Genomic DNA, 22,168 nt, shown 5'->3' with positions numbered 1-22,168 from the left:
CTGGACCCCGGAGGAGCCCCAGCCTCACCCTTCTTCTCGCGGGCAATCTTCCGCACTCCCTCCCTGAACTCCGACAGCGCCTGCAGGTACGGCATGACTGTGCCCTCGAGCTGCCGAAAGAAGGGTTTGGTTCCTGAGGGGACCCCGCCTCGCGTTCATTACCCCCGAGTCCGGCACTCACTCTGCACGGCTGGGCCACCCGGGCCGCCCGGACCTCTGGATGCCAGCGCAGGCCCGTGGGCCGGACAGAGCCTGGACGCTTCTGACCCGCCTGGCGGGAGGAGCCCACAGGCCGGCTCAGGTGAGGGGCAGGTGTGAAAACACTGCCTCCCGGCTCCCACTCGCCTTCCCGGGAGGAGCCACTGCTCACAGGCCGACACCCTGCCTCCCGGCGGGGCCTTATCCACACGGGCCAGCTCCTCCGAGCCGCCTGGTAAGACAACTATGTCCTCGACCCGCCTGCCATCCACGCGCACGCTCATCCTGTACCACAAGCCAGCGCCAGAAGCGAGACGGCACAGAACACAAGCCCCGCTGGGGAAGCCCCGCTGGGGGCGGCTCCGGACGGGACAGGTGACGGCTTTCGAAAATGTTTTTGAGGAACACACCCACTGTATTTCTCCGTTGGCCTTTAAGCAAGGTCTCTCCCGCCTCTTAAGTCGTTCGGCAGCTCCACCACCAAAATAACAATAAATACATACAAAAGCTGGCGAGGCTGACAGGCCTTCAGTACGACCCACACCTCGCTGGGCCCAATCGTTTATCTGGGCTGAGGGGACGTGACCCTGCGCGGGAGGAGATGGCCTCCCAGGGTCTCAGGTCTTTCTCTGCACCCACACAGGGACATGTGGGTGGGGGAGACCCTGGCGCAGGGAGGGACAGAGGGCTTTCGTGGCTGCCGGACTCGGTTGCAGCCCAGCTGACCACACCGGACACTGTGGACCGCTCGGTGCTGAGCTGGTTCAAGACTCGGGAGCTGCCTCCCTGGCTCCTGAAACAGGCCGAGTGTAGAAGTGAACCGTGACCTTCAAACGGCATGGACTGCGCGGCGCCCCTGGGCCCAGCAGGCTCCCCTAGCACACTTCCCGTGGCCCCTGGAGGTCCTGGGGACCTGCGTCCACAGCCGCTGAAGGCCCCACACCACCAGGGCGTTGAACGTGAAAAGCAGTTATTGTAAAGTTCAAAGGTAGGTTGTCTTTAACCTAGGAGGTTTTTGTAAAAGAAAATAAAAATCTAGAATCACTTGCCCAAGAGCACAAAGCAGCCGTGTGGCTTTTCTAAGAACACCAAAGGCTCCCACACGGCAACGTCCAGAAGAGAGCACAGCAGCCAGGGCTGAGGCTGACGGGAGCCGAGCAATGTGGGCGTGGAGTCCGGCCCGACTCTACCCACCACAGTGGCTCCCTCCCTGGAAGCGGCTTCTTGGGGGACGTCTGTGATCCCCACCTGTGGGCTCCCCGCCTCTCGCGATGCATTCACGCCTGTTTTATTTAAGCAGCAGTTGCTATGTTTAGAATTGACACCCGCTCCCTGACCACACAAGGACAGAGCGTTCCTGGCGGGCGGGGGAGGGGGCTCGCCTGGGATGGGCCTGGATGTGTGTTTGCCGCGTGACGGCTGTCTCGCCGCGGGAACCACGTCTGCTCTGGTGCGCTCCCCGTGAGCACGGACCCTCAGGCAGACGGCTCACGTGGCACCGGAGTGTCTGAACGCAGGCCCACACGTGCCAGGTGAGCGAGAGAATCCACGCTGCCATGTGGCTGCGACCTAAGCAAGGCTGGGGACCGTCCCCTCTCGCCTGGTCTCTGGGGATCACGCTCGGACAGAGAGCACAGCGGCACAGGTCCTCCCGCCTGGCGGTCAGCGAGGAAGGCAAGCTGCTCTGGCCCCACCGACCTTCCGCATGGGAGGGGCACCGACTGCGCTCAGGTCTCCTCTCTGGGTGGGGATGTGACCTGAGGCTCAGCCTGGAAGGTCCAGTGCAGGCGGGACCGAACGCCGGTCTCCAAATGCCCAAAGGTTTGGCCCAGCGGGGGGACAAGGAAAGAGGAGGGGCCCCTGGCTGTGGGCACCGCTCCCCAGGGGACAGCTGCCCGAGGGCAGCCCAGCGGGGAGACTGGGCCGGGGGGCTGCACTCACATTTAGGCTGCTTCCAGGTCCTCCAACAGGGAAGCCCAGGGAGCTCTCCTCCTCTATGGCCCCGAAGATCTAGGAAGAGAAACAGCAGGTGGGCGGAAGAGGCCCTGAGGCGGCGACAGGACGCCCGCCGCCGGTCTGGGAAACGCGCTGCTGCCCGGGGCGGCAGCTGACACGCAGTCCCGCCTGCGGCAGACCCCAGGCCTCGCGGCGGGCGTGCGGACTACACGGGCGGGCTCCGGGGGACACAGGCACGCGGTGCGACTGCTCCGGGCAGCACGGCTGCACGCGCTCGATGCCCACCCGGGGCAGAGCGCGTCGGGCCCGGCCTGGCGCGGCGGGGGCCCCGCTGCCAGGGCCGCGGCTCACCTTCAGCATGTGGGTGAGGTACAGGGCGATGCTCTCCAGCAGGGCCCTGCGGGGCCGCCTCCGCGCGGCCTTCTGGGCGGCCATGTACAGGTTGCACTGGCCGACCAGGGCCCGCATCTCCTCCAGGGCGGCGCGCGTGTCCACACTGTCGCACAGGGCTTCGTGCACCGCGGCCTTCTTGCTGTAGAAGCTGGGCGGGGGCAGGAGGAACGGCGTCAGCCCCCAGCGGCCGGCTGCGCAGGTCCCGGGCACACCGGGGACCCGGGAGAAGGGGCCGCGCCTCACCTCTCGTTTAGCTCTGCTTCCGCCTCCTCCCACTTTTCAAACTGGCCGGTGATGTCCACAGGGGCACGAAGGACGTCTTTCACGTTTAAGAAAAACTCCTAAAGTTAGAGGACTCCGTTCAGCGGCACCCGGACAACTTCCCACCTGAGCCTGGCCGACGGGGAGCCGCTGTGCTGGCTGACGCGCTCACCGGGCGCAGCGGGAGCCGCAGCACGGACACCGGCCGCCCGGGGGCGCAGCACGGACACCGGCCGCCCGGGGGCGCAGCAGGGACACCGGCCGCCCGGGGGCGCAGCACGGACACCGGCCGCCCGGGGGCGCAGCACGGACACCCGCCGCCCGGGGGCGCAGCACGGACACCCGCCGCCCGGGGGCGCAGCACGGACACCCGCCGCCCGGGGGCGCAGCACGGACACCGGCCGCCCGGGGGCGCAGCACGGACACCGGCCGCCCGGGGGCGCAGCACGGACACCCGCCGCCCGGGGGCGCAGCAGGGACACCGGCCGCCCGGGGGAAGGACAGGGGCGCCCGCAGCCCTGTCACCCTCGCAGGGCTCAGAGGCGCTGCTCACGGTCAGTGGCCAGCGGCCAGCGGGCTCTGCCCCTCGCCCGCCCTCGCCCGCCCCTCTGGGCAGACTCACGTTCAGGAACCTCTCGTACTGCAGGGCGCACTCCATGGTGTTGCCCGAGTAGTCCAGGGTGTCCCTCCAGGCGTGCAAGAGGAAGGCCAGGCGCAGCTGCCGGGCTGGGGGCGGCGGGGGGCGTCCTTACTCTCCCGAGCCCCCCGCCGCCCCGGGCCCGGCGGGTCCGAGCCGCGGCGCTGCTCTCGGGGCGGCCGGCTTACCCGAGTGCTGCCTCAGGGCGTCCTTACTCTCCCGAGCCCCCCGCCGCCCCAGCCCCGGCGGGTCCGAGCCGCGGCGCTGCTCTCGGGGCGGCCGGCTTACCCGAGTGCTGCCTCAGGGCGTCCTTACTCTCCCGAGCCCACCGCCGCCCCAGCCCTGGCGGGTCCGAGCCGCGGCGCTGCTCTCGGGGCGGCCGGCTTACCCGAGTGCTGCCTCAGGGCGTCCTTGATGGTGATGAAGTTCTTGAGGGACTTGGACATTTTGCAGCCGGCGATGGTCAGGTGGCCCGTGTGCAGGAAGTACCGCACCCAGCAGTCGTTCTCGAAGTGGGCCTGCGCAGGGACGGGAGCAGGTGCTGGGCAAAGGCCGCCGCCGGCAGGGCGGGGCGGCCGCGACGTGGGCCGGGCCTCCTGTGTTCGCGCCGCGTGAGCGGGACAGGGGGCCGCCTTTTCTAGGTGGGCAGCTGGGGCTCAGAGGGGCCACCCGTGGTGGAGAAGCCGGGAGACAGCCAGTGGTTCGAATCTAGGCCTGTCTGTTGCCCAAGGCCCGGCTGATAACGTGGGAAAACAGCCCAAATATTAGGGCGCAGTTTCCCACCGAAGGACCCGACGTGGAAGCCAGGCGCCATTCACACAGCCCCTCCCCGACAGCCCGACGCTTCCCCACCGCGGCGCGGACACCAGGCCGCCCTCCTGGACACGCCTACCTCCGACTGTGCCAGCTCGTTGTCGTGGTGGGGGAACCGGAGGTCGAAGCCACCTCCGTGGATGTCCATCGAGGCTCCCAGGAGGGTGCCTGCCATGGCGGAGCATTCGATGTGCCACCCCGGGCGCCCCTGGGGATCACACCACCCAGTGACCGGCCGGCCTAGCCTCAGGCCTTCACTTGCCCCAATGCTCTGACCCTCAGAACCTGAGCTTTCCTGGAACAGGTGCTTGTCGCACCTGGAAGCGAAAGGGGCCTGTCTGCACAGTCCCCACGGCACCGAGCCGAGGCTGCGTCACTCCCAGGCTCCCAGCTCTCGGCCAACACCCCCCCCCGCGGCTCCGGCGGTCAGGACTGTCGTCACAGGTACTGTCAGAGGGAGGACTGGCCCAGGGGCCTGCAATACTCCGAGTCAAAGCCCGTCGGGGTGCAGGGGCCTCCGAAGGGTCCAGCAACCCCCCCCCAGCTGAAAGTCAGGCAGCCCAGAGGTAGGAAAGGGAGTGACCTGCCGACAGGCCCACGAGGCTCGGTGGCACCCAGGCCCGGGGACGGCTGCCGTGTCCTGCACTAGCCAAGGGCCCTGCCCCACCGCCCTGCTCGCGTCGTTTTGGGTGCTCACCTTTCCCCACGGGGACGGCCAGGATGGCTCTCCCGGCTTGGAGGCCTTCCACAGGGCGAAGTCGTTGGGGGACCGCTTCTCGCTCAGGCGGTCGGCCGAGACGCTCAGGTCGCCTGTGCAGATAGGAGGGAGGGTCGCTCAGTGCGGCCTGGACGCACAGAGAACCCCTGTGGTGACCGGGTAAGAGCTGGGTGGACCGGGCAGAGCAACGGCCCTGAGCCCGCACCGAGGCCCCCAAGGGTCCGGCCAGGCCCCTCTCCTGGGCGCTATCACCCCCTCGGGGAAAACCCTGGAACAGGAGGGACATTCTTAGTGCCCAGGCTGCAGACGCAGCGCGACCTCCCAGACGTCACTGTCAGACTGTCAGGAACGTAGGCTGGCCGCCCGAGAACCAGCCGAGGGGGAGCCGGACCGAAGGTGCCTCACGGACTCCGTGACCGTAAGACACGCGGTAAACTCCGGGTACTCGGACACCACGGGAAAGAACCGGGGAACACGGCGTAGCCATAGCGCAGGGCTAACGGCTGCTCCCCCTCGATGTACTGACTTGTAGGCTCGTGTTTCTGAATCTACACAAGCACAACACCGCACACCCGGCACAGGGGCGCTCTCCTCTCCAGGTTCCCGTCTTCTCACCGAGAGCGTCCCACCAGAAATTACCCAAAACATCGGACGCGGCGCCGTGGCTCTCGGCCCCCGTGACGCATTGCGCACACTCAGGTTTGGGACTTCACTCGTGAGCGTTCCTGACTTTTAAAAACTTACTTTGAAAAATTCTGTAACAGACAGAAAGGATCCCGCCCTTCACACCCCGCCCCCTTTCACCAAATGTCACTGTCCGGTGACACTATTGTTTGCCGGAGACTTTTAAAGTAAGAGAAGTCAGTCACACAACCCTTCCCTCTCCGTCCGGGGGTCACTTCTGGTCTCCCTCCGGAGGGAGGGGCTGGGTGGCCCGAGTGTCGGGAGGGTCTGTCCATCACTGTCACCCTAGGGCCCTCGTGTGCTCGGCAGGAGTGTTCAGATGGCTCCCTCGCAGGGAGGTGACGTGGCGAGGGGACCGCTGCGCGAAGGGGAGACGTCCCCAGGGGAGGGCGCGTCCCCCTTTGTCCCGTGTGCTGCTGGATTCCTCTCCTCTCGCCCCTGGGACGTAAGCAGGCTCTGCAGCCGGCCTGGGGGACGACAGGCCCGAGAGCGAGGGCTGTTTAGCGGGAGCGGCCACGGGCGCCCGACGGCGAGACCTGCCCTCAGCCCCGAGGCCGGCCGCCCCGGAAGGCTCCTTGTCCGTGTGAGCCTGGAGTCGGGGTCGCGCACCCCGGGCCCTCCTCAGGCTTCGCCCCACTTCTCCTGCCGCTGCCTCTCGAAGGTGGTGCGGCCGCTCGGTTTCCCTCTCTCCGGGAAAGCCGTTCTCAACCTTTCTCGTCTCGCGGCACGTAAACCAAATACTAAAACCCTGCAGCACAAAAACACACGTTTTATGCTTTTGCTGACCTGACGGGACAAATCGGCGTAATTCTGGCTCATCCCCACGGGACAGCACTGCCGGCTGCTGTCCTTCTGTCATCCGCCAGCCTCGGGGACGGGCCAGTGGCCCTGCCGGGACGTCGGGCGAGGGGGCGCAGGTTCCCGCGCCCCGGCGGCTCCCACGGCCGGCTGCCTCGTCCTCGGGCGTCGGGAGCTGCTCTTCTGCCAGCCGGTCTTGGGGGGGGGGGCCCCCCACCTGCCCGCTGCTGCCGTGGCCGCTTCCTTCCCTCTCTCCGCTTGGTCTGCCCTTCCCCTCGCTTCGCGCCGCGCAGTGTGGGCCCGTCCTGTCCCCACCTCCTGCGGCGGCTCAGCACGGGTCCCGCGGTGTGTAAGGGTTATTTCCGGATTTCTCTTTTTGTGGTGAAAATTCTTACACTTGGAACTAGCCAGCCGGACTCAGTCTAGACGCCGCCGTGGAACGCATGCCCCCTCCGCGTGCGGCCGGACCAGGGGTGGCCTCCGCCGTGTCTTCTCCGCGGTCTGGCCTGGTGCTCGGTGGCCTGGACATCCACGGCGAGCTCGGTGCACCCGTCGTCCTGTCTGCACGTGAGGCCGACACGGTGGCGGCCTGAGCCCCGGGAGCCCTCCCCAGGACCCCTGGGCCGCCCTCGGAGCTGTCGGAAGGTGGGTGCCGTGTGCAGCTTTCTCCTGTGGCTGTGGCACTGCCTCCGAGGCCCCCGCTTTGGTTTCGGCAGGGGCACCGGCTCCGTGGAGAGCACAGGTGGGTAAGTTTCCATGTCCCTGCGGAGTGGACAGTAATTCATCCATCACGCTCAGTGTGGTCCTGAGAAGCCTCTTGGGGCCACGCGGGGACTCCCTTATGTGGCCTGCTGTGTGGTCCTACGCGCGGCCCTTCAGGGAGCGGACATCCTCACATCCCCGGGGATGACCTTCTGCCCTGTTAGACCACGGCCGAGAACGTGTGTTTCGGTCCTGCCCTGGCCTTGGGAGCCCTGCTGGGTCCCTTCACCTCTGGAAGTGTATCAGCCCCTTATGCGTGTGGGTGTGTCGCCCTCGTGGGCTCCGGGGGGACAGGGTGGGGGGGCTTCAGCACCACGAACTCGCCTCGTTTACCCTGACGGACGCCCCAGACTCGAACGCCCCTGGGTCTGGTGCTGACGCTGCTAAACGAACAGTCTGTCACTCCCGAATGTTCCTGTGCTGCCTTGTTTTGTTTCGGTTCCGATATTTCCTTAGAACCAGAGCCCTGAAGGTGAAACTACTTGATCAGAACATATGAGCAGTTTATCGGCCAGGCTGCCTTCCAGGCGCACAGGCGGGTGGATGCCACATGGGTCCCCCATGAGGGCCAACAAGCCGCAGGTCTGCTGCTCCTGCGGCTCGTCCCTGGTCACTTAGGGAACGAGAGTGGAGAAAACTCGATGAAAGACAAACACGACTCGCTCTGGTCCGGAACAAGCCTCCGTTTACGTCTAAAACGCCTGGATCAGGACGGGCGGGTGGGCTCTGCTGTCAGGGACGCGTCCGAGCTGCGGCGGGGGAGCTGCTGCTTCGAGCTCTGCCCGGGCACCGTGCCGGGCAGCCGTGCTCACGCCCGAGGGGCACCTGGAGAAGGCCCCGAGCCGGCATTTCCGCCTCACGCTCCCCCTGCTTCACCCAGGGCCCCTTTTAAAATGACCGCTCAGGGTGGCGTCCAGGAAGAATCAGCGACCGCCCCCAGCCACCTCAGAGGTAAGGCGCCCGTGGCCCTGCTCTTATCTCCTGCCCACTCCTGACGGTGACCCGGGCGGCCGGCTGCCCTTCGCCCACTCACCGTGCCTCGGCCCCTCGCCTTCGCTGCCGCGGCCTGCGGCTTTCACTCCCGCGGTGGGAGCCCCTGCTGGCCCCCGTGGGCGGCTCACGCGCCTCATTCAGGCGGGAACCTGCAGCTCCAGGGCTTCCAGCGCCCCAACACGCAGGCACAGGGTCCCCCACCCACCGGCCGAGGGTGCCTGGGTGCCCGCGCTTCACCAACGCCAGCCTTGGGCTCAAGGCCCCGAGTGTTGCTGCGCTTTTCAAGACGGCATCACACACGCGGCGGCTGGGGTTAGGGCACCAGCCCCTCCAACTGAACGTCCAGGAGTGACTTCCGACTCCCTAAAACCTCAGCGTCGACCTGCGGCTGACCAACCTCACGCGGGCGGTGGCACCTGCTGTGTGTTACGTACTGAACTCTTACGGTAAGGGAGGCGGGAAAAAGAAAATGTTACTAAGGAAATCGTAAGGAAGTGAAAATACTTTTACAGTATTTATTGAAAAAAGCCCGAGGACAAGTTGACCCGCGCAGGTCAAACCCATGTCGTTCGAGGGTCAACTGTGTTTCCTTGTTCGCTTATTAAAAAACACATTGCGCCCTGGCCAGGTGGCTCAGTGGGTCAGAGCACAGTCCCGATACGCCAGGGTTTCAGGTTCGATCCCCCGTCAGGGCACATACAGGAAACACCAATAAATGCAGAAATACGTGGAGCAACACATCCACGTCTGTCTCTCTCCAATCAATCAATCAATCAATCAATCATAACTGATACAGTTCACAGGCTTAGTGCAGAAAGTTCCTAAGGTCCCAGGGATCTCAGTGCCGGCCTCCACCCCTCTCCCCATCTCCAGGACCCTCGCTCACCTTCCCCCTCCTGCAGGGCCTTCTGATCCCCTACGGCCTCGGGCACCAGCTTCCCGTAGGAGTGCCTGTCACTGGAAGCAAACTTCACCGTATCAAAGTAGACGGACCCGTTGGAAACGTAGCTGGAAAGCAACACAGAAAATGGGGACAGTGTGGCAGATCCAGCGTCAGCCCCGAGCGATCACGGACCCCGGGTGCCGGCTCCTGCCTGTGCTGGCACCGGGGCCTATTTCTGAAATAGGAAGTTCCATGCAGTGAGAAAGTGCTGGAATGGGGCACCCGGGCGAGGCGGCGGCTGGCGAGGGCAGGGCGGCACATGGCGGAAGCCCAGCCAGGCACAGAACAAGGGAAGAAACCAGCCCTGCCTGGGGAGGCGACACACGCCCTCAAAGTGCCCACCCACGGGGCCCACGCCACAAAGACGGCAGCGGGCACAGGCACGGGCGCTGCTCCGGGCCCGACCGGCGGTTCTCACTGCAAGCTCGTCAGTGGGCTGCGGGCCAGGTGCTCTCACTCCCCCAAGGTCCCAGGGATGGGCCAGGGCCCGAGCAGGGGTGCTGGTCAGCCCCCTTGGGTGGTGGTGGTGGCCGGGGTCCTGGGCCGGGCCCCGAGCTGTATGAGGGAGCCTGCTGGGCTCAGGGCGGGCTGGGCGCAGCCAAAGCCACCCTTCTGCTTCTCCTTCCTGCCTTGAACAGGTGTCTGCACAGCTGACCGCCTGCTCGAACGGCAGGCGCCACCAAGGAAGCCCAGGGGCGGTCTCACCGGCCACCCTAAAGCTGAGGACAAGCGCGTGGGGGAAAGGGACGAGGCGAGCGGGAGAGGTGGCCCTGCGCTCACGGCATCCCCACATCCACATGGTGCAGTCCTAACCCCCAGGATCTCAGCATGTGGCTATTTAACTCTTTACAGAGGCAACCAAGGTGAAACCAGGCGTCAGGGTGGGCCCTGACCCGCCACCACTCACGTCCTCACAAGAGACTGGGACTCAAAGGGGACGCGGGCACACGCGCAGAGCAGCAGTGCCCGAAGATGCAGCCGGGGCGGCGCCTGCAGGCCCAGGGGGAGCCTGGCACGGCCCCTCCCGCACAGCCCCCCAGGCACCAGCCCTGTCGACCCCGTGATCTCCGACTTCCAGCCTCCGGTGCCGGGAGCCGGCACATCTGTGTTGCTTCACGGCCTGGCCCAGGCCTCTGTGACGGCCGCCCAGGACCCCGCACACCCGGCAGCACAGCCTCAGCGGTGGGTTCCGCTCCCGGACCCGAGCCCGGCCCCGGCCCGGATGGACAGCTGCTCTCCCGGAAGCCTCCCCTGGGAGCCGCGCGGCCGAGGAGGGCCCCACGCTCACCCGTAACCGTTGTGCACGATCTTCTGGACGAAGCGCACGATCTCTGGCACGTACTCACTGACCCGGGTCAAGACGTCAGGGGGCAGAATCTGTGGGCGAGAGACAGCCTGGTCCTGCCCGTGCCCTCGGGCCAGACAGCAGGGCGGACGCTCCAGGCACTTACGTTCAGGGCCGCCATGTCCTTGTGGAACTCCCCTTCCCAGAACTTGGGCAGCTTGGAGAAAATGGAGTTGTCGGTCACCTCGCTGCCCAGGGTGGAGTCCAGCCAGTCAGAGAGCAAGTCCTTTGCCTCTTCCAGCAGCACCTGGAGGGACAGGAGCAGTGTCCACATGTGCACATGCCTCAGAGGATCGCCTCCAGTGCGTCCACCGGCCTCCGTCAAAGACGCGCCGCGCACAGCCCTGACCCTGCTCGGAGCAACTACCATCTCCCAGGGCCACGCGCCCGGGTGGATGGCCTGGGACCGAGACCAACACCGGCCTGAGGATAAAGGGCCGTGGGGTCAGTCGCCGAGAGAGCGAACAGTCTTGGACATGGACACACCTACCGACAGCGCACCCGACCCCGCGAGGCAAAGACCGACAGAGTGGGAAGAGAAGGAGACGGGTCTGCGATGCCAGATGGAGATCCTGACACGCTTCCCTCGGACCCGGACAGATGGGCACAGAAACTCCGCACCATCAGTCACCCGGACTGGACGGACTCTGCAGACTTTACCCAGGAACAGGCAGAGGACACACGCTTCCCAACTCACGCAGAGTAACCGGCAAGACCAGCCACAGGCCGGGCTTCACCCAGCCCAACAGGCGCGAAAACAGAAATCACGAGCGTCTGCATCAGACCACGTGGAGTCAGACTAGAAACTGACCACGGAACGACAACTGAAAGAATCCCAGAGTTCATGGCGATTAAACAACACACTCCCAAAGAACACGCGGGCCCGAGAGCGCAAGAAAACATTGAGAACATTTTGAACTAAACGAAAGCGAAAGCGCCGCTTCCTAAGCCTCGTGGGACGCAGCAGAACCAGCCCTCAGAGGAAAGTCGCAGCAGCAAAACACCTGAACACCTGACACCCGTCACCTTGTACGTTCCCAGCCCGGGAAACGAGCGAAAGACGGTCCAAGTTCAATCCAAAGGAGGCAGAAGAAATAAGTGAAAACAGGAAATCGAAAGAGAAGAGTCAACAAAAACAAAAGCTGGTTCTCTAAGATCAATGAAATTGATGAGCCTCTGGCCGGGTAACTGAGAAGAGAGAGAGATGACACCAACGCTGACGTTACACCAGAAACGACGGCGGGACACGGCTGCAGAGCCCGGGGACGCCCAGGGGACCGTGAGGCGGCATCAAGAGGTGTGACAACCGAGGCCGATGGACCACCAGCTGCCAAAACTCCCACAGACAATTCAAACGACCCGAACAAGCCTCTATCTATTAAAGGAATGAAATCGATAATTAATAAACCTTCCAAAACGGACGGCACCAGGCCCGGGCTCACCGGTGAATCCTACCCCAGCTCCCTGCGGACAGAGCAGAGGGGACGCTTCCCGACTCACCGAGGCCAGCATCGCCCTCCCACCAAAGCCAAAGACGTCACAGGAAAGCAACAGCAACGCGCAGGAACATACGTGCAAAAACCCTTAACGAGACCCGCCCGGGTGGCTCAGTTGGTTGAGCACCACCCTGTGCACTGAAAGGTCGCTGGTTCGATTCCTGGTCAGGGCACATGCCCAGGTTGCGAAGTTTGATCTATGGTTGGGGTGCATGCGGGAGGCAACTAACTGGTGTTTCTCCCTCGCGAAAATCTAACATCAATCGATATTTCTCCCCCTCTCTCTCTTCGTATCTCTAAAAGCAATTTTTTTTTAAAAAAGGAAGGAAATCCTGACACTTGCTGCATGGACAGACCTGGAGGACATTGTGCCGAGTGAATGAGCCACACCCAGGAGGACACACACTGCGTGACCCACTCATACGAGGTCCCGAGGAGTCAGGTCCACAGAGACAGGAGGTAGGACGGTGGGGGTCGGGCTGGGGGAGGGGGCTGAGGGGTTAGTGTTTAATGGGGACAGTGTCAGTTTGGGAAGATGGGAAGCTCTGGCGATGACGGTGGTGACGGCTGTGCAACAGTGGGAATGTGCTTCATGCCCCTGAGCTGTGCACTTAGAGAGGGTTTAATGACAAAACTATGTTCTGTATATTTTACCACAATAAAAAAAGTGATATTAGTGAAACGATTGGGAAAAAATTCACAGCGGCACTGTTGACAAGGAAACAGGAGAGGCGGAAAGAGCGGGGCCCAGGCGGCACAGCAGGACAGCCCACCACGTGTGGCCCCGTCTCACGAGCACCCGAGGGGAAGTGCTCATCCAAGACTACGGGCACCTGACCCTTTTCGTAAAGCTCGGACCGAGCACACACAAGCCACCCTGCGGACGCAGCAGGGTGACACCAAGGGGCAAACCGCTGGGGGCTCTGCAGGTGGGCCCCGCCCTGCTCTGCAGTGAGGCCTCCGGCCTTTCCCGTAGGTTTCACCCTTTCAGCGCAAGAGAGCGGCCAGCAGGGGGCGCTGGCGTAAAGGAGACCGGCCACCTTGCTGGTCTGCAGGGCGATGGCCCAGGGTGATGGCCCTCAGGGCGAGGGTGACGGTGATAACAGAGCCCCGTGGGGCAGCTCAGGCGGGGAGGGGGGAGGGAGGCCCAGGGCACTGGCAGGTGCCCTCACTCTGTCTGCAGGGAGGGTTTTGAAGAGGCAGAAGAGCTGGCCCGGGGGAGGGCCCAGTTCAGCGGGGTGCCCATGGGTCCCCCAGCTCTTTGCAACTTCAACCTCTCGCTCCTGTTTCTCCAGGTGCTACTGTTAAGAAACCCCCGGGAACCCCGGCCAGTGTGGCTCAGCCGGCCTGAGCACCACGGGTCTCGAGTTCGATTCCCAGTCAAGAGCATGTATGTGGGCGGCAGGCCGATGGAGGCAACCAATGGATGTCTCTGTCACGTCGATGTTTCTCTCTCCCCCTTCCACTCGCTCTAAAAATCAGTGGAGAAAACATCCTCGGGTGAGGGGTAACAACAACGAAAGAAACGGGGAGAGTGCACTGGGTCATCGTGAGGTAAGTCAGAGGGAAGGCCGCTCCCCACACACTCCGAGCACGCCTCCTTTTATCTGAGGAAAGTGGGGGGCCCAGGAGGGTGCCCGGCCCCCGGCCCTGTGTGCGAGGACGCGGGACCCGGCGCGGAGGCCCGGCGGGCTTGGCCTCACCTGCGCGCGGCCCTCAGCGTCCTCGAGGCCGGCGCGCACGGCCTCCCGCAGCGGCTCCAGGGCGCGCTGCACCGCCTGCTGGGTGCGCTCCAGCATCTGCTTTTTGTCGGGATCCGTGGTCTCGCTCAGTTTCACCGAGAACAGCTGCAGCGGGGAGGAGAGGGAAAGGGAAAGCCCGTGAGCCGCTGCTCACAGAACCCGCCCTAATCGAACCACAAGAAAAACACCAGAAAATTCTAGCAGCGGGGCATCCTCCAAAGTACCCGGCCCGTTTTCCTCAAAACCGTCAAGATCATTAAAACAAAGTCTGATTAACGGCCACAGCCCAGAGGAGCCTAAGGACACGTGAAAACTAAGTGTAACTGCGGTGTCGGGATGGGATCCTAGAACAGAGAAAGGACATTAGCGGAAAACTAAGGAAATCTAAGTAAACTACGGACGTTAGTTAATAAGGAATCTCTATTAACTCACTCATTTTAACAACGCGCCACAGTAAGCGAGCTGTTAATGACAGAGGCTGGGCGGGGCATGTGGGAGCCCTTTGTACTAGCCTCTCAATTTTTCCGTAAATGTGTATGATTCTGATCTAAAAAATGAAATCCTGGCCCAGGCAGCCCTGGCGCTGCAGGGACCTCACATGACCGTGGGCCGCGCCCCACCGTGCCTCTGTTTCTGAGGTAAAGAGGGCGTGGGAGCAGTTCTCCTAAGGCTGTGCCCGGGATTACAGGGGTGTGTCACCCAGGAACCTCGGGAGGTGCCACCGGCCGCCTCCATCAGGAAGGTGCCCACGGCCAAGTGGGCCTTCCCCTTGTTGGCCTAAAAGATCGCTAAGCTGTCCTTTTACTCTTGTTTCTAATCCAGAGATAAAAGGCACCAGCGATTATTACTGTAATTACCAGCGATAGTGATTGCCAAGGAGAGTAAAACAATATAAGCTAATCTCACTGGTTAATGCAACAATTTGTAACACTGTCTACTCAAAATGAAAATATTAAATTGGAGCCCGGCCGGGTGTGGCTCAGTGGTTGAGCGTTGACCTGGGATCCAGGCGATCGGGGTTCGATTCCCGGTCAGGGCACATGCCCGGGTTGTGGGCTCGATCAATGACTCTCTCATCATTGATGTTTCTATCTCTCTCTCCCTCTCCTTTCCTCTCTCTGAAATCAATAAAGATATATTTAAAAAAAAAAAAAAAAAAAAGAAAGAAAATATTAAATTGAAAAGAATCCGTTTCTTCAAATAGTCCTGAAGATTTGCAGTACTATAATCTAGGAAGCTTGGCATGCCCTGGCCGGTGTGGCTCGGTTGGGCGTCACCCCGTGAGCCAAGAGGCGGCGGGTTCGATTCCTGGTCGGGGCACATGCCCAGGCTGCGGCTGGATCCCTGGTGGGGGGCGTGCAGGGGGCAGCTGATCGATGTTATGCTTTCACATTGATCTTTCTCTCTCTCTCTCTCCCCCTCTCCCTTCCTCTCTCTTTTAAAAAAACAAAAACAATAAAAGAATTTTTTTTTAATTAAAAGAAGAAGAAAAAAAGAAGCCTGGCCCAGCTTCTGCATCTTGGTCAGAAGCACAGGACTGGCTGTGACCTGACCGAGGAAGATCCAACAGCAATGACGGGAGCATCTTACAAGCGAGTGCAGGTGAGTGGCACGCGATGCGTCCTGAGGTTTTCCCACAGTGGCAGGAACAGTCGCCTGCACCACCCCGTCCCTGGGCACGTGTCCTGGCGACTGAGAGTCTGGTGGCCCCGATGGCACTGCCTTCAGTACTGTGCACGAGGACAGCCACTACTCTAGGCCAGTGACATGTGAATGGCCAAGGGCCTGACCCAGAATCGAGGCGCAGACAGCGAGGGGCCCACCTTCAGGGCCGCGGGCACGTCCTCCAGGAGCTGGGCAGCCCGGGGCTGCTTCTCCCGATACTGCTCAAACAGGTAGTTCTGCCGGGCCCTCCGGATGATCTGGAGAGAAAAGGCCGGTGGGTGCAAGCTCAGAGCCACGCCGTCCCCGTGCAGCAGGCGCAGCCTGGGTGAGGGCAGCCGCGGCCCCGGGTGCGCGCCAGCCGTGAACACGAACACCCCCTCCATCCCCAACCTCTGGTCCCAAGCCTGCTCCAATGTGGCCCCAGGGTCTCCCGCAGGGCCCCTCCGTGATCACGTGATCCGAGCGGTCCTGGACAGCCACCATCTACGTGTCTGAATACGGGCCACTGACGTTCGCATGAACAGCGACACTGCTCCATCGAGGGGATTCGCACCCTGCCCAGCAGGCCAGGACCTGCGCTGGCCTGAGCCTACCTCGTTTTGTTTACTTGCCCCAAAGTCACTCGTATAAAAGGTGATCCTACCTTGTCGTCGATGTCGGTGATGTTCATGCAGTAAAACACGTCGAACTTGAAGTAATCCCTCAGCACTCTCCTCAAGATGTCGAAGGAGATGTAGGACCTGAAGCAGAGGGGAGGCAGAGCGCTCCAGCTGCGCAGCACACGGAGCACAGCATCCTGGCGGCAGGCAGAAGGCTCCACGCAGCCCCAAGGGCCGGCGGCTCGGACCGCCACAGCCCACCGACGCCAGGGGCCGCGGCCTCGGGCAGGCCGGGAAACTCGGCGCCCAGGCCCTCCACAGAGCTGCGGGTCCCGCATCACCCAGGCGTTAACCATGGGCTGTGGGGTGTTTCTCTTTTCGGTTATCGGTACTCTCTGCTTTCTCTGCAGTGGCATGGATTGCACAGGGACGGGAAAAGGCCCCCCTCCCTCTTTGCTGCACCGTCCGTAATTTATGAGAAGCGCCTGGTAATTAAACCCCAAGATTGTTGGCTCCTCTGGTTCCAACAGCCCCTCTGTTCAAACTGCAGACAAGAGAAGCTGCTCTCAAGGCCACGTTGCTGCGTGTGTGTCCCCAGCTGCTTTCACAGCTCCTACCTGGCGTGCCCCATGTGAGACGCGTCGTAGACCGTGGGCCCACAGCAGTACCATGTCACTCTCCTCCCGTGCTGAGGTATAAACACGTCCTGTGTCAGAAGGGAAGGGACGACTGTCACAGAAACGCAGCGGCACAGGGCAGGCCACCCGGACCAGCAACCAACACACCTTGGTTTGTGTGCTTTAAACAAGATCCAACAAGGACCGTTTGGTTTGAAAAGTCACCAAGTCCGGGGCAGGGGGAAGAGTCCATCAGACTCCCGAAGGTGACCCTCCACGGACCAGAAGCCCTGGTGGTCAAGCCTCCTCGCACCGGAGGCAGGAGGCAGAGGAAACGGGACACCTGTGTTTTCCAGTGAACTGCTGCTCCCTTAACAACAGGGGCTAGGTTATTGGACCTACTGTGTGCCAGGCCTGTTTGGCTAGGTCATTGGACCCACTGCGCACCAGGCCTGCGCTGAATGCTTAGCAGGACCTAGACCTGCTCCTACAAACAACCTGGGGGGGCAGGTGTTGCTAGATTCCTGTCACAGGTGAAGGCACCGCTTTCAAGCACTTGCCCAGGGTCCCCACCCCTAGGAGCCAGTTTAGAAGCGGGACCCCAGAATCAAGCTGTTCCAGTGGCTCTGCCCTCCGCCTACCGAACGCCTGCAGCCTCAGACCAGTTCAGGGGCCGTGGGCACTGCCCACTGTGCGCTCACTGATGGAAACCCCATGGGCCCAAACTGCGGGGGTCCCTGGCCACGCCGAGCAGAACAGAACAGCACCTCACACGACCCCGGTTTCCCGTTCCGCCTGGCGTGCACTGTGGCATCTGCTGCCACCAGGCGTCCTCTTTGAAAGCGGGGCTTGGCTCTCAATGACAGCGAGTGTCCCGCTTGGGCAGGGCCCAAGAGCCGACTCGGGGACTCCACACCTGCTGGCCGAGGGTGGGCTTCCCTGCCAGGCGGGCCCCCGGTGCTGGGTTATAGGGCACGCTCTGCCCGGGCCACACAGACAGCACATGGTGAGCGGCTGAGGGACCGCACAGCAGGACTCACGGATCCCAGAGCCCGTCCCAGAGCCTGACGACAGGCAGACAGCAGCTCCGTGGTTTGACAGGGCTGTGGGGCTGCGCCCCCACCCCGGGTGACCCCTGCTGACCTTATTCCGGGTGAGGCTGTTGTACAGGCGCAGCTTGCATGGCTCCGATCCGGCTGGAGGCGACCACGGAGGCTGCACCCGTCGGCCTTTACCTGCAGGGCAGAGCGCGCAGCCGGGTCACGCCGCTGGTTACATTGTTTCTAACACATGACACAATGTTGAACGACCGAATCTGCCAGCACCACCCACATCTAACACAGCGGCTTCCCCACTCAGCTTTCTCGCCATCTGTGCCATGGTGAATGCTACGGCCACCCCAGGCCATCCCACCGCCCTTCACACACGTGTCCCCCTGCTCACATGTGACAGCACCAGACATGACTCAGGGGTCAGAAGGAGGCACAGGCCCTCAAACACGTGGGTCACACTGCCAGACTACAGGGTAATATATAACTCGGGTGCCCTCCCCAGGGAGGACAGCCCTCCCTCGGGGAAAACCCGTGGGGCCACTGCCAGGCGCAGTAGAAGCCAGGCCAGGCCAGACACCACTGCTGGCTCGTGGCCACGCAAAGTCAGAACGGCGGCCAGCCCTTGTCTCCATCACAAGTGGGTAAGCAAGTAGCTGGCCCCACTCGGTTCTGGCCCCCGCCCCACAGCAAGCGGGGGTGTCTAACAGGACTCTGACACGGCACTTGCGGCTTCCCGCTCTGGCGGGTTCTCGACCGCCTTGGAGACAGAGCAGGTCCATCCCCGCACCACCGGGGCAGGGCTCACAGAGCTGCATCTGGTGAAATCACTTTCTCCCAGGCACCCCATCCTCAGCGGTGTCCCCGGCCAGGCTGGGCTCACCGCCCTTCCTCAGGTCTTAGGGGCCGCCCCTGCTGCCGGGCGGCCCAGGCCCACGCTTGCAGCTGGGTGAAAGGCGGTGGGTCCCTCTCCACCTGTGCTCTGAGCGCCTCAAGGGCCGCGGCTGGGCCCGGGGCTAGGAATTACCGCTAAGGTGATCACTCGCACCCATGGGCATCTGGTGACGGTCAACCACCTCCAGGTGCCCCTCAGACCTCGCCCACAGACCACTGTGCCATCCTCCATGGTGCACATGGCCACCCGGGACGGGGCCACGGGGAAGTCTGGGCACTGCCTGTTCCCTCACCTTCCGACCAGGCCGCCTGCAGCCCCTGAGCTGCCCTCTTCCCATCCACTCCCTGCCTTGGCCTGTGCTGGCAAAGGATTCTCTCTCGGGCCACCAGCCTGCCAACAGTGACGCCCCGCACAGGCCTCCCTGCAATCTACACTGAGGCCGCCAACGGGGCACCACCCGCTGCTCCCCATGGGAGTCACGGAGAAGTTGGTCCTGGGACCCGCCACGTGCCCAAGGTCACATCAGCCACACAGAGGACACACATGAATGACAGACAAAGGGGAGGGGGAGGCAGCTGTGTGTGTGCGCGCGTGTGTGCATGCGTGTGTGCGTGCGTGTGTGCGTGCGCGTGTGTGCATGCGTGTGTGCGTGCATGCGTGTGTGCGTGTGTGTGCATGCGTGTGTGCGTGCGTGTGTGTGCGCGCGCGCGTGTGCATGCGTGTGTGCGTGCGTGCGTGTGTGTGCGCGCGTGTGCATGCGTGTGTGCGTGCGTGCGTGTGTGTGCGCGCGCGTGTGCATGCGTGTGTGCGTGCGTGTGTGTGTGCATGCGCAGGCAGGGACGGGAATGAGCGCTAAGCAGGAGCCCCTTCTCCAGGCGGGCGCCAGCAAGCCGACAGGTGGCCACAGGCCCTGGTGCATGGAAGAGCGAAATCCTTGCCGAAACCTCCAGTGCCCGCCACGGTGAGGAAGGCGTCCCCTTGGTTCACTGAGAACGCAGCAAAGGCCCTCGAGGGAACCCAGCCCCATCTGCCCTGTATGACGCCATCAACCCCTCCCTCACTCCAGCCCTGTGACCCCCAAAACAAAGGCAGCGCTGCCTCTGGGATGACCGGGGACGGGGCTGTCCCGCGCTGTTGAGCCACGTGACCGCCAGCACGCGCCCGCTAAGCGGGGAGGGCTCAGGGTTCACTGGCTGCAGGCTCATCTGAGAAGGCTGACGGCTGAGGGCTGAGGGCGCAGCCGAGCATCCCAGCCAGCGGCACGCTGGGTCAGCCCTGGCTTTCGGGCTCCCAAGGGGCCGCCCCGCCACACTGCTGGTGACAGGTCCCAGGAAGCCTGGCACCTACAAACTCCTGTTCACAAAGGGCATGGCTGGGAGCTATCACACCGGGCTCCGTTTCAGGGGGACATTTTCGTGAGAGGTGCCTTACACTGTGAGCTGCCCCGACAGCCTCGTGCATTAAGGGCTCACTCAGCCAGTGCCCGCCTCACAGAGCACTCCACGCCCTGACCACTCCACAGACCCAGGCACAGCGAGTGGCCCAAGTCCTGGGAAGCGGCTGAGGCAGAGCAGGAGTCTGACTTCCCCGTCTGCGAGGGTCCCTTGGGCTGCACAGGCCGTGGCCACGGGGAGAGGGCATGGGAGACAAGGGCCTTGGACTGCAGGGCCCGCAGGAAGGACAGTAACGAGCGGTGGCATCTGGTGCTGGCAGCATGCCCGACAGGAGAAGGGACTGAGGGAAGGGAGACGGGTGCTCGGGAGCGAGGGGCTGGAAGACGTGCCTTCCCCCCAGGGCCAGGCGTCAGAGCTGTCTGGGATGGGCAGCAACAGGGACGTGGGTGAGGACCCTGACTCCAAGGGTTCTGAGACCCACTGGAGCCCACAGGCCGACAGGCAGCAGCAGCAGCTCCGGCCCTGGCTGGCAGGCTGGCACGCCATCCCCAGGGGCACATGAGGTCCCCGGTGGCCCCAGGCTGGCATCGGTGAGGTACAAGGAAGTGGAAGGAGGCAAGATAATCCTACCAGTGCTGCCCAGGGAGCCCCCCTCACGCCTCGGAGTCAGCCTACAGCAGCCTCAGGGTGGCCGGGTGACGCCAGCCGCCAGTGGCCCTCCTTTCCCGGCACCTGTAGGTGCAGAGACCTGTCTGTCTCATGATGCGGGTGATGGGGTGTCTGCAGCGTTCTTTCAACAAGTTCGCTCCGTGGACAACATACCGGCCGAGCCTTGGAAGCGGGGTCCGGGGGACAACCTGATCCCTGAGCCCTTGGGAGAAAGGCACCCGACACCACAGATGTCACTTGGGTCCCTGTGCAGGACGCGCAGGAAGGAAACGACCTACACAGCAACACTCCCACCCTAGGCGGGGGAAGGGGTGCTTGCAGGATTACCCAGAACCCCCCCCCCCCCCAAACAACGCCGCACCTCCGCCTGTTACAGCGGGGACCAGGCCAGGGTTGCAGGCGTGCGGTGTGTGGACCAATCCAATACCCACAAAGGAGTCTGGGAGAGGCCCCGCAGGACCAGCAGAGGCAGCAGGCGGCCTGCGCCTCCCATGAACCTGGGGGCCAGGGTGAGTGCCCGAAACTTCGGGAACAGCCAAGCTGCTCGCGGGTGTCGGGCAGATTCATCAGAGGAGAGAACGACAAGGCAGGCGCTGAGCCCCAGAAATAACGGGGCCACACTGCCCTGGGAACAGCACTGGCAGGCTGCGGCTATAGGGACATGGCGGGTTTCATCTCCAAGCCGACAAATGACTTACTCCTGATTTTCAACAAGTTCAATGTCAAGTACTCTCGCTCCAGGACTTAACCGTTCTAAACCCAGTGGACGCACACACTGCGGTCTTACGGAAGGAACAAGCAAAAGAACCGAAGCTGAATCTGAGGCAGGCAAGGGATCAGCTGAAAATGCCAGGCCTGGACCAGGGGGCATGTGCTCACGGCCCTGCTCCGCCAGGGATGCCACCCGGGTCCTGATCTCCAAGAGCCGACGCAGGGAGCCCTGTCTGGCCACTAGGCCACTTGCTTGCATGCAGTCATGGGAACCAGCCCATGAGCTCCTCTGGGCACCACGGCCCCCCAGTGCCATGCCCCGGGGCCCTGACCTTGGAGGTGACCCCTGACAGGAGAGGTTCTAACCGCTGGGAGCCCGCCCTGCTACTCACTTGCTTGGAGCTCACCAGGCTGGCCTGCGCCACGGGGGCTGCCCAGGACGGCTTCTACATGCCTGAACCAGCGGGCCACGTGGAAGAGACACGTGTCTGCAGGGGGGGCCGAGAGCCGCCTGAACACCTCCACGTCTGCCTGGGACAGACAGTAGCCCTGTACGTAGCTACGCGTGCTCAGGTGCTCATCCAGGGCTCGCACCCTGGCTGCCTCGTCACTAATGCTCAGGATGGACCTGTAGTCGGGAGCTGTAAAGACAGAGGCACACGGGCGTCAGTCGGGGCGCAGGACACCCTTCCCCGGATACGAGCCCGTCCAGAGGAGGCAAATCCGCAGAAACGGAACGCAGGCCAGTGGCTGCCTGGGGCTGGGCAGGAGGGATTCAGTGGGGGTTGAAAATGTTCTAGAGGGAGGTGGTGGTTGCACCGTATTGGGAA

General features: G+C 63.2%; 1 protein-coding gene across 2 annotated transcripts in view; it reads right to left on the bottom strand.

Moving 5' to 3' along the window:
• CARS1 (cysteinyl-tRNA synthetase 1) overlaps nt 1-22,168 on the bottom strand; it is a 29,246-nt gene that overhangs the window by 2,926 nt on the left and 4,152 nt on the right. Inside the window, exons 2-18 of one of the 2 annotated variants that reach the window (XM_081154006.1) lie at nt 21,731-21,979; nt 17,764-17,855; nt 16,621-16,709; nt 16,048-16,144; nt 15,563-15,661; nt 13,701-13,844; nt 10,608-10,748; nt 10,445-10,533; nt 9,100-9,221; nt 4,956-5,068; nt 4,338-4,466; nt 3,834-3,963; nt 3,431-3,534; nt 2,791-2,888; nt 2,506-2,695; nt 2,140-2,208; nt 29-110 (exon numbers count right to left, since the gene is read on the bottom strand). In XM_081154006.1, coding sequence (XP_081010132.1) covers nt 29-110; nt 2,140-2,208; nt 2,506-2,695; nt 2,791-2,888; nt 3,431-3,534; nt 3,834-3,963; nt 4,338-4,466; nt 4,956-5,068; nt 9,100-9,221; nt 10,445-10,533; nt 10,608-10,748; nt 13,701-13,844; nt 15,563-15,661; nt 16,048-16,144; nt 16,621-16,709; nt 17,764-17,855; nt 21,731-21,979 — 2,037 coding nt within the window. The remainder of the gene's footprint in view (nt 1-28; nt 111-2,139; nt 2,209-2,505; nt 2,696-2,790; nt 2,889-3,430; nt 3,535-3,833; nt 3,964-4,337; nt 4,467-4,955; nt 5,069-9,099; nt 9,222-10,444; nt 10,534-10,607; nt 10,749-13,700; nt 13,845-15,562; nt 15,662-16,047; nt 16,145-16,620; nt 16,710-17,763; nt 17,856-21,730; nt 21,980-22,168) is intronic. The other variant, XM_081154007.1, reaches the window with a different exon arrangement.

Source organism: Miniopterus schreibersii, assembly GCF_964146895.1.
Source record: "Miniopterus schreibersii genome assembly, chromosome: 12".
In the NCBI taxonomy this organism is placed as follows: domain Eukaryota; kingdom Metazoa; phylum Chordata; class Mammalia; order Chiroptera; family Miniopteridae; genus Miniopterus; species Miniopterus schreibersii.
Note: the sequence above shows the minus strand (reverse complement) of the source record. Positions and strands in the feature narration are given on the sequence as shown.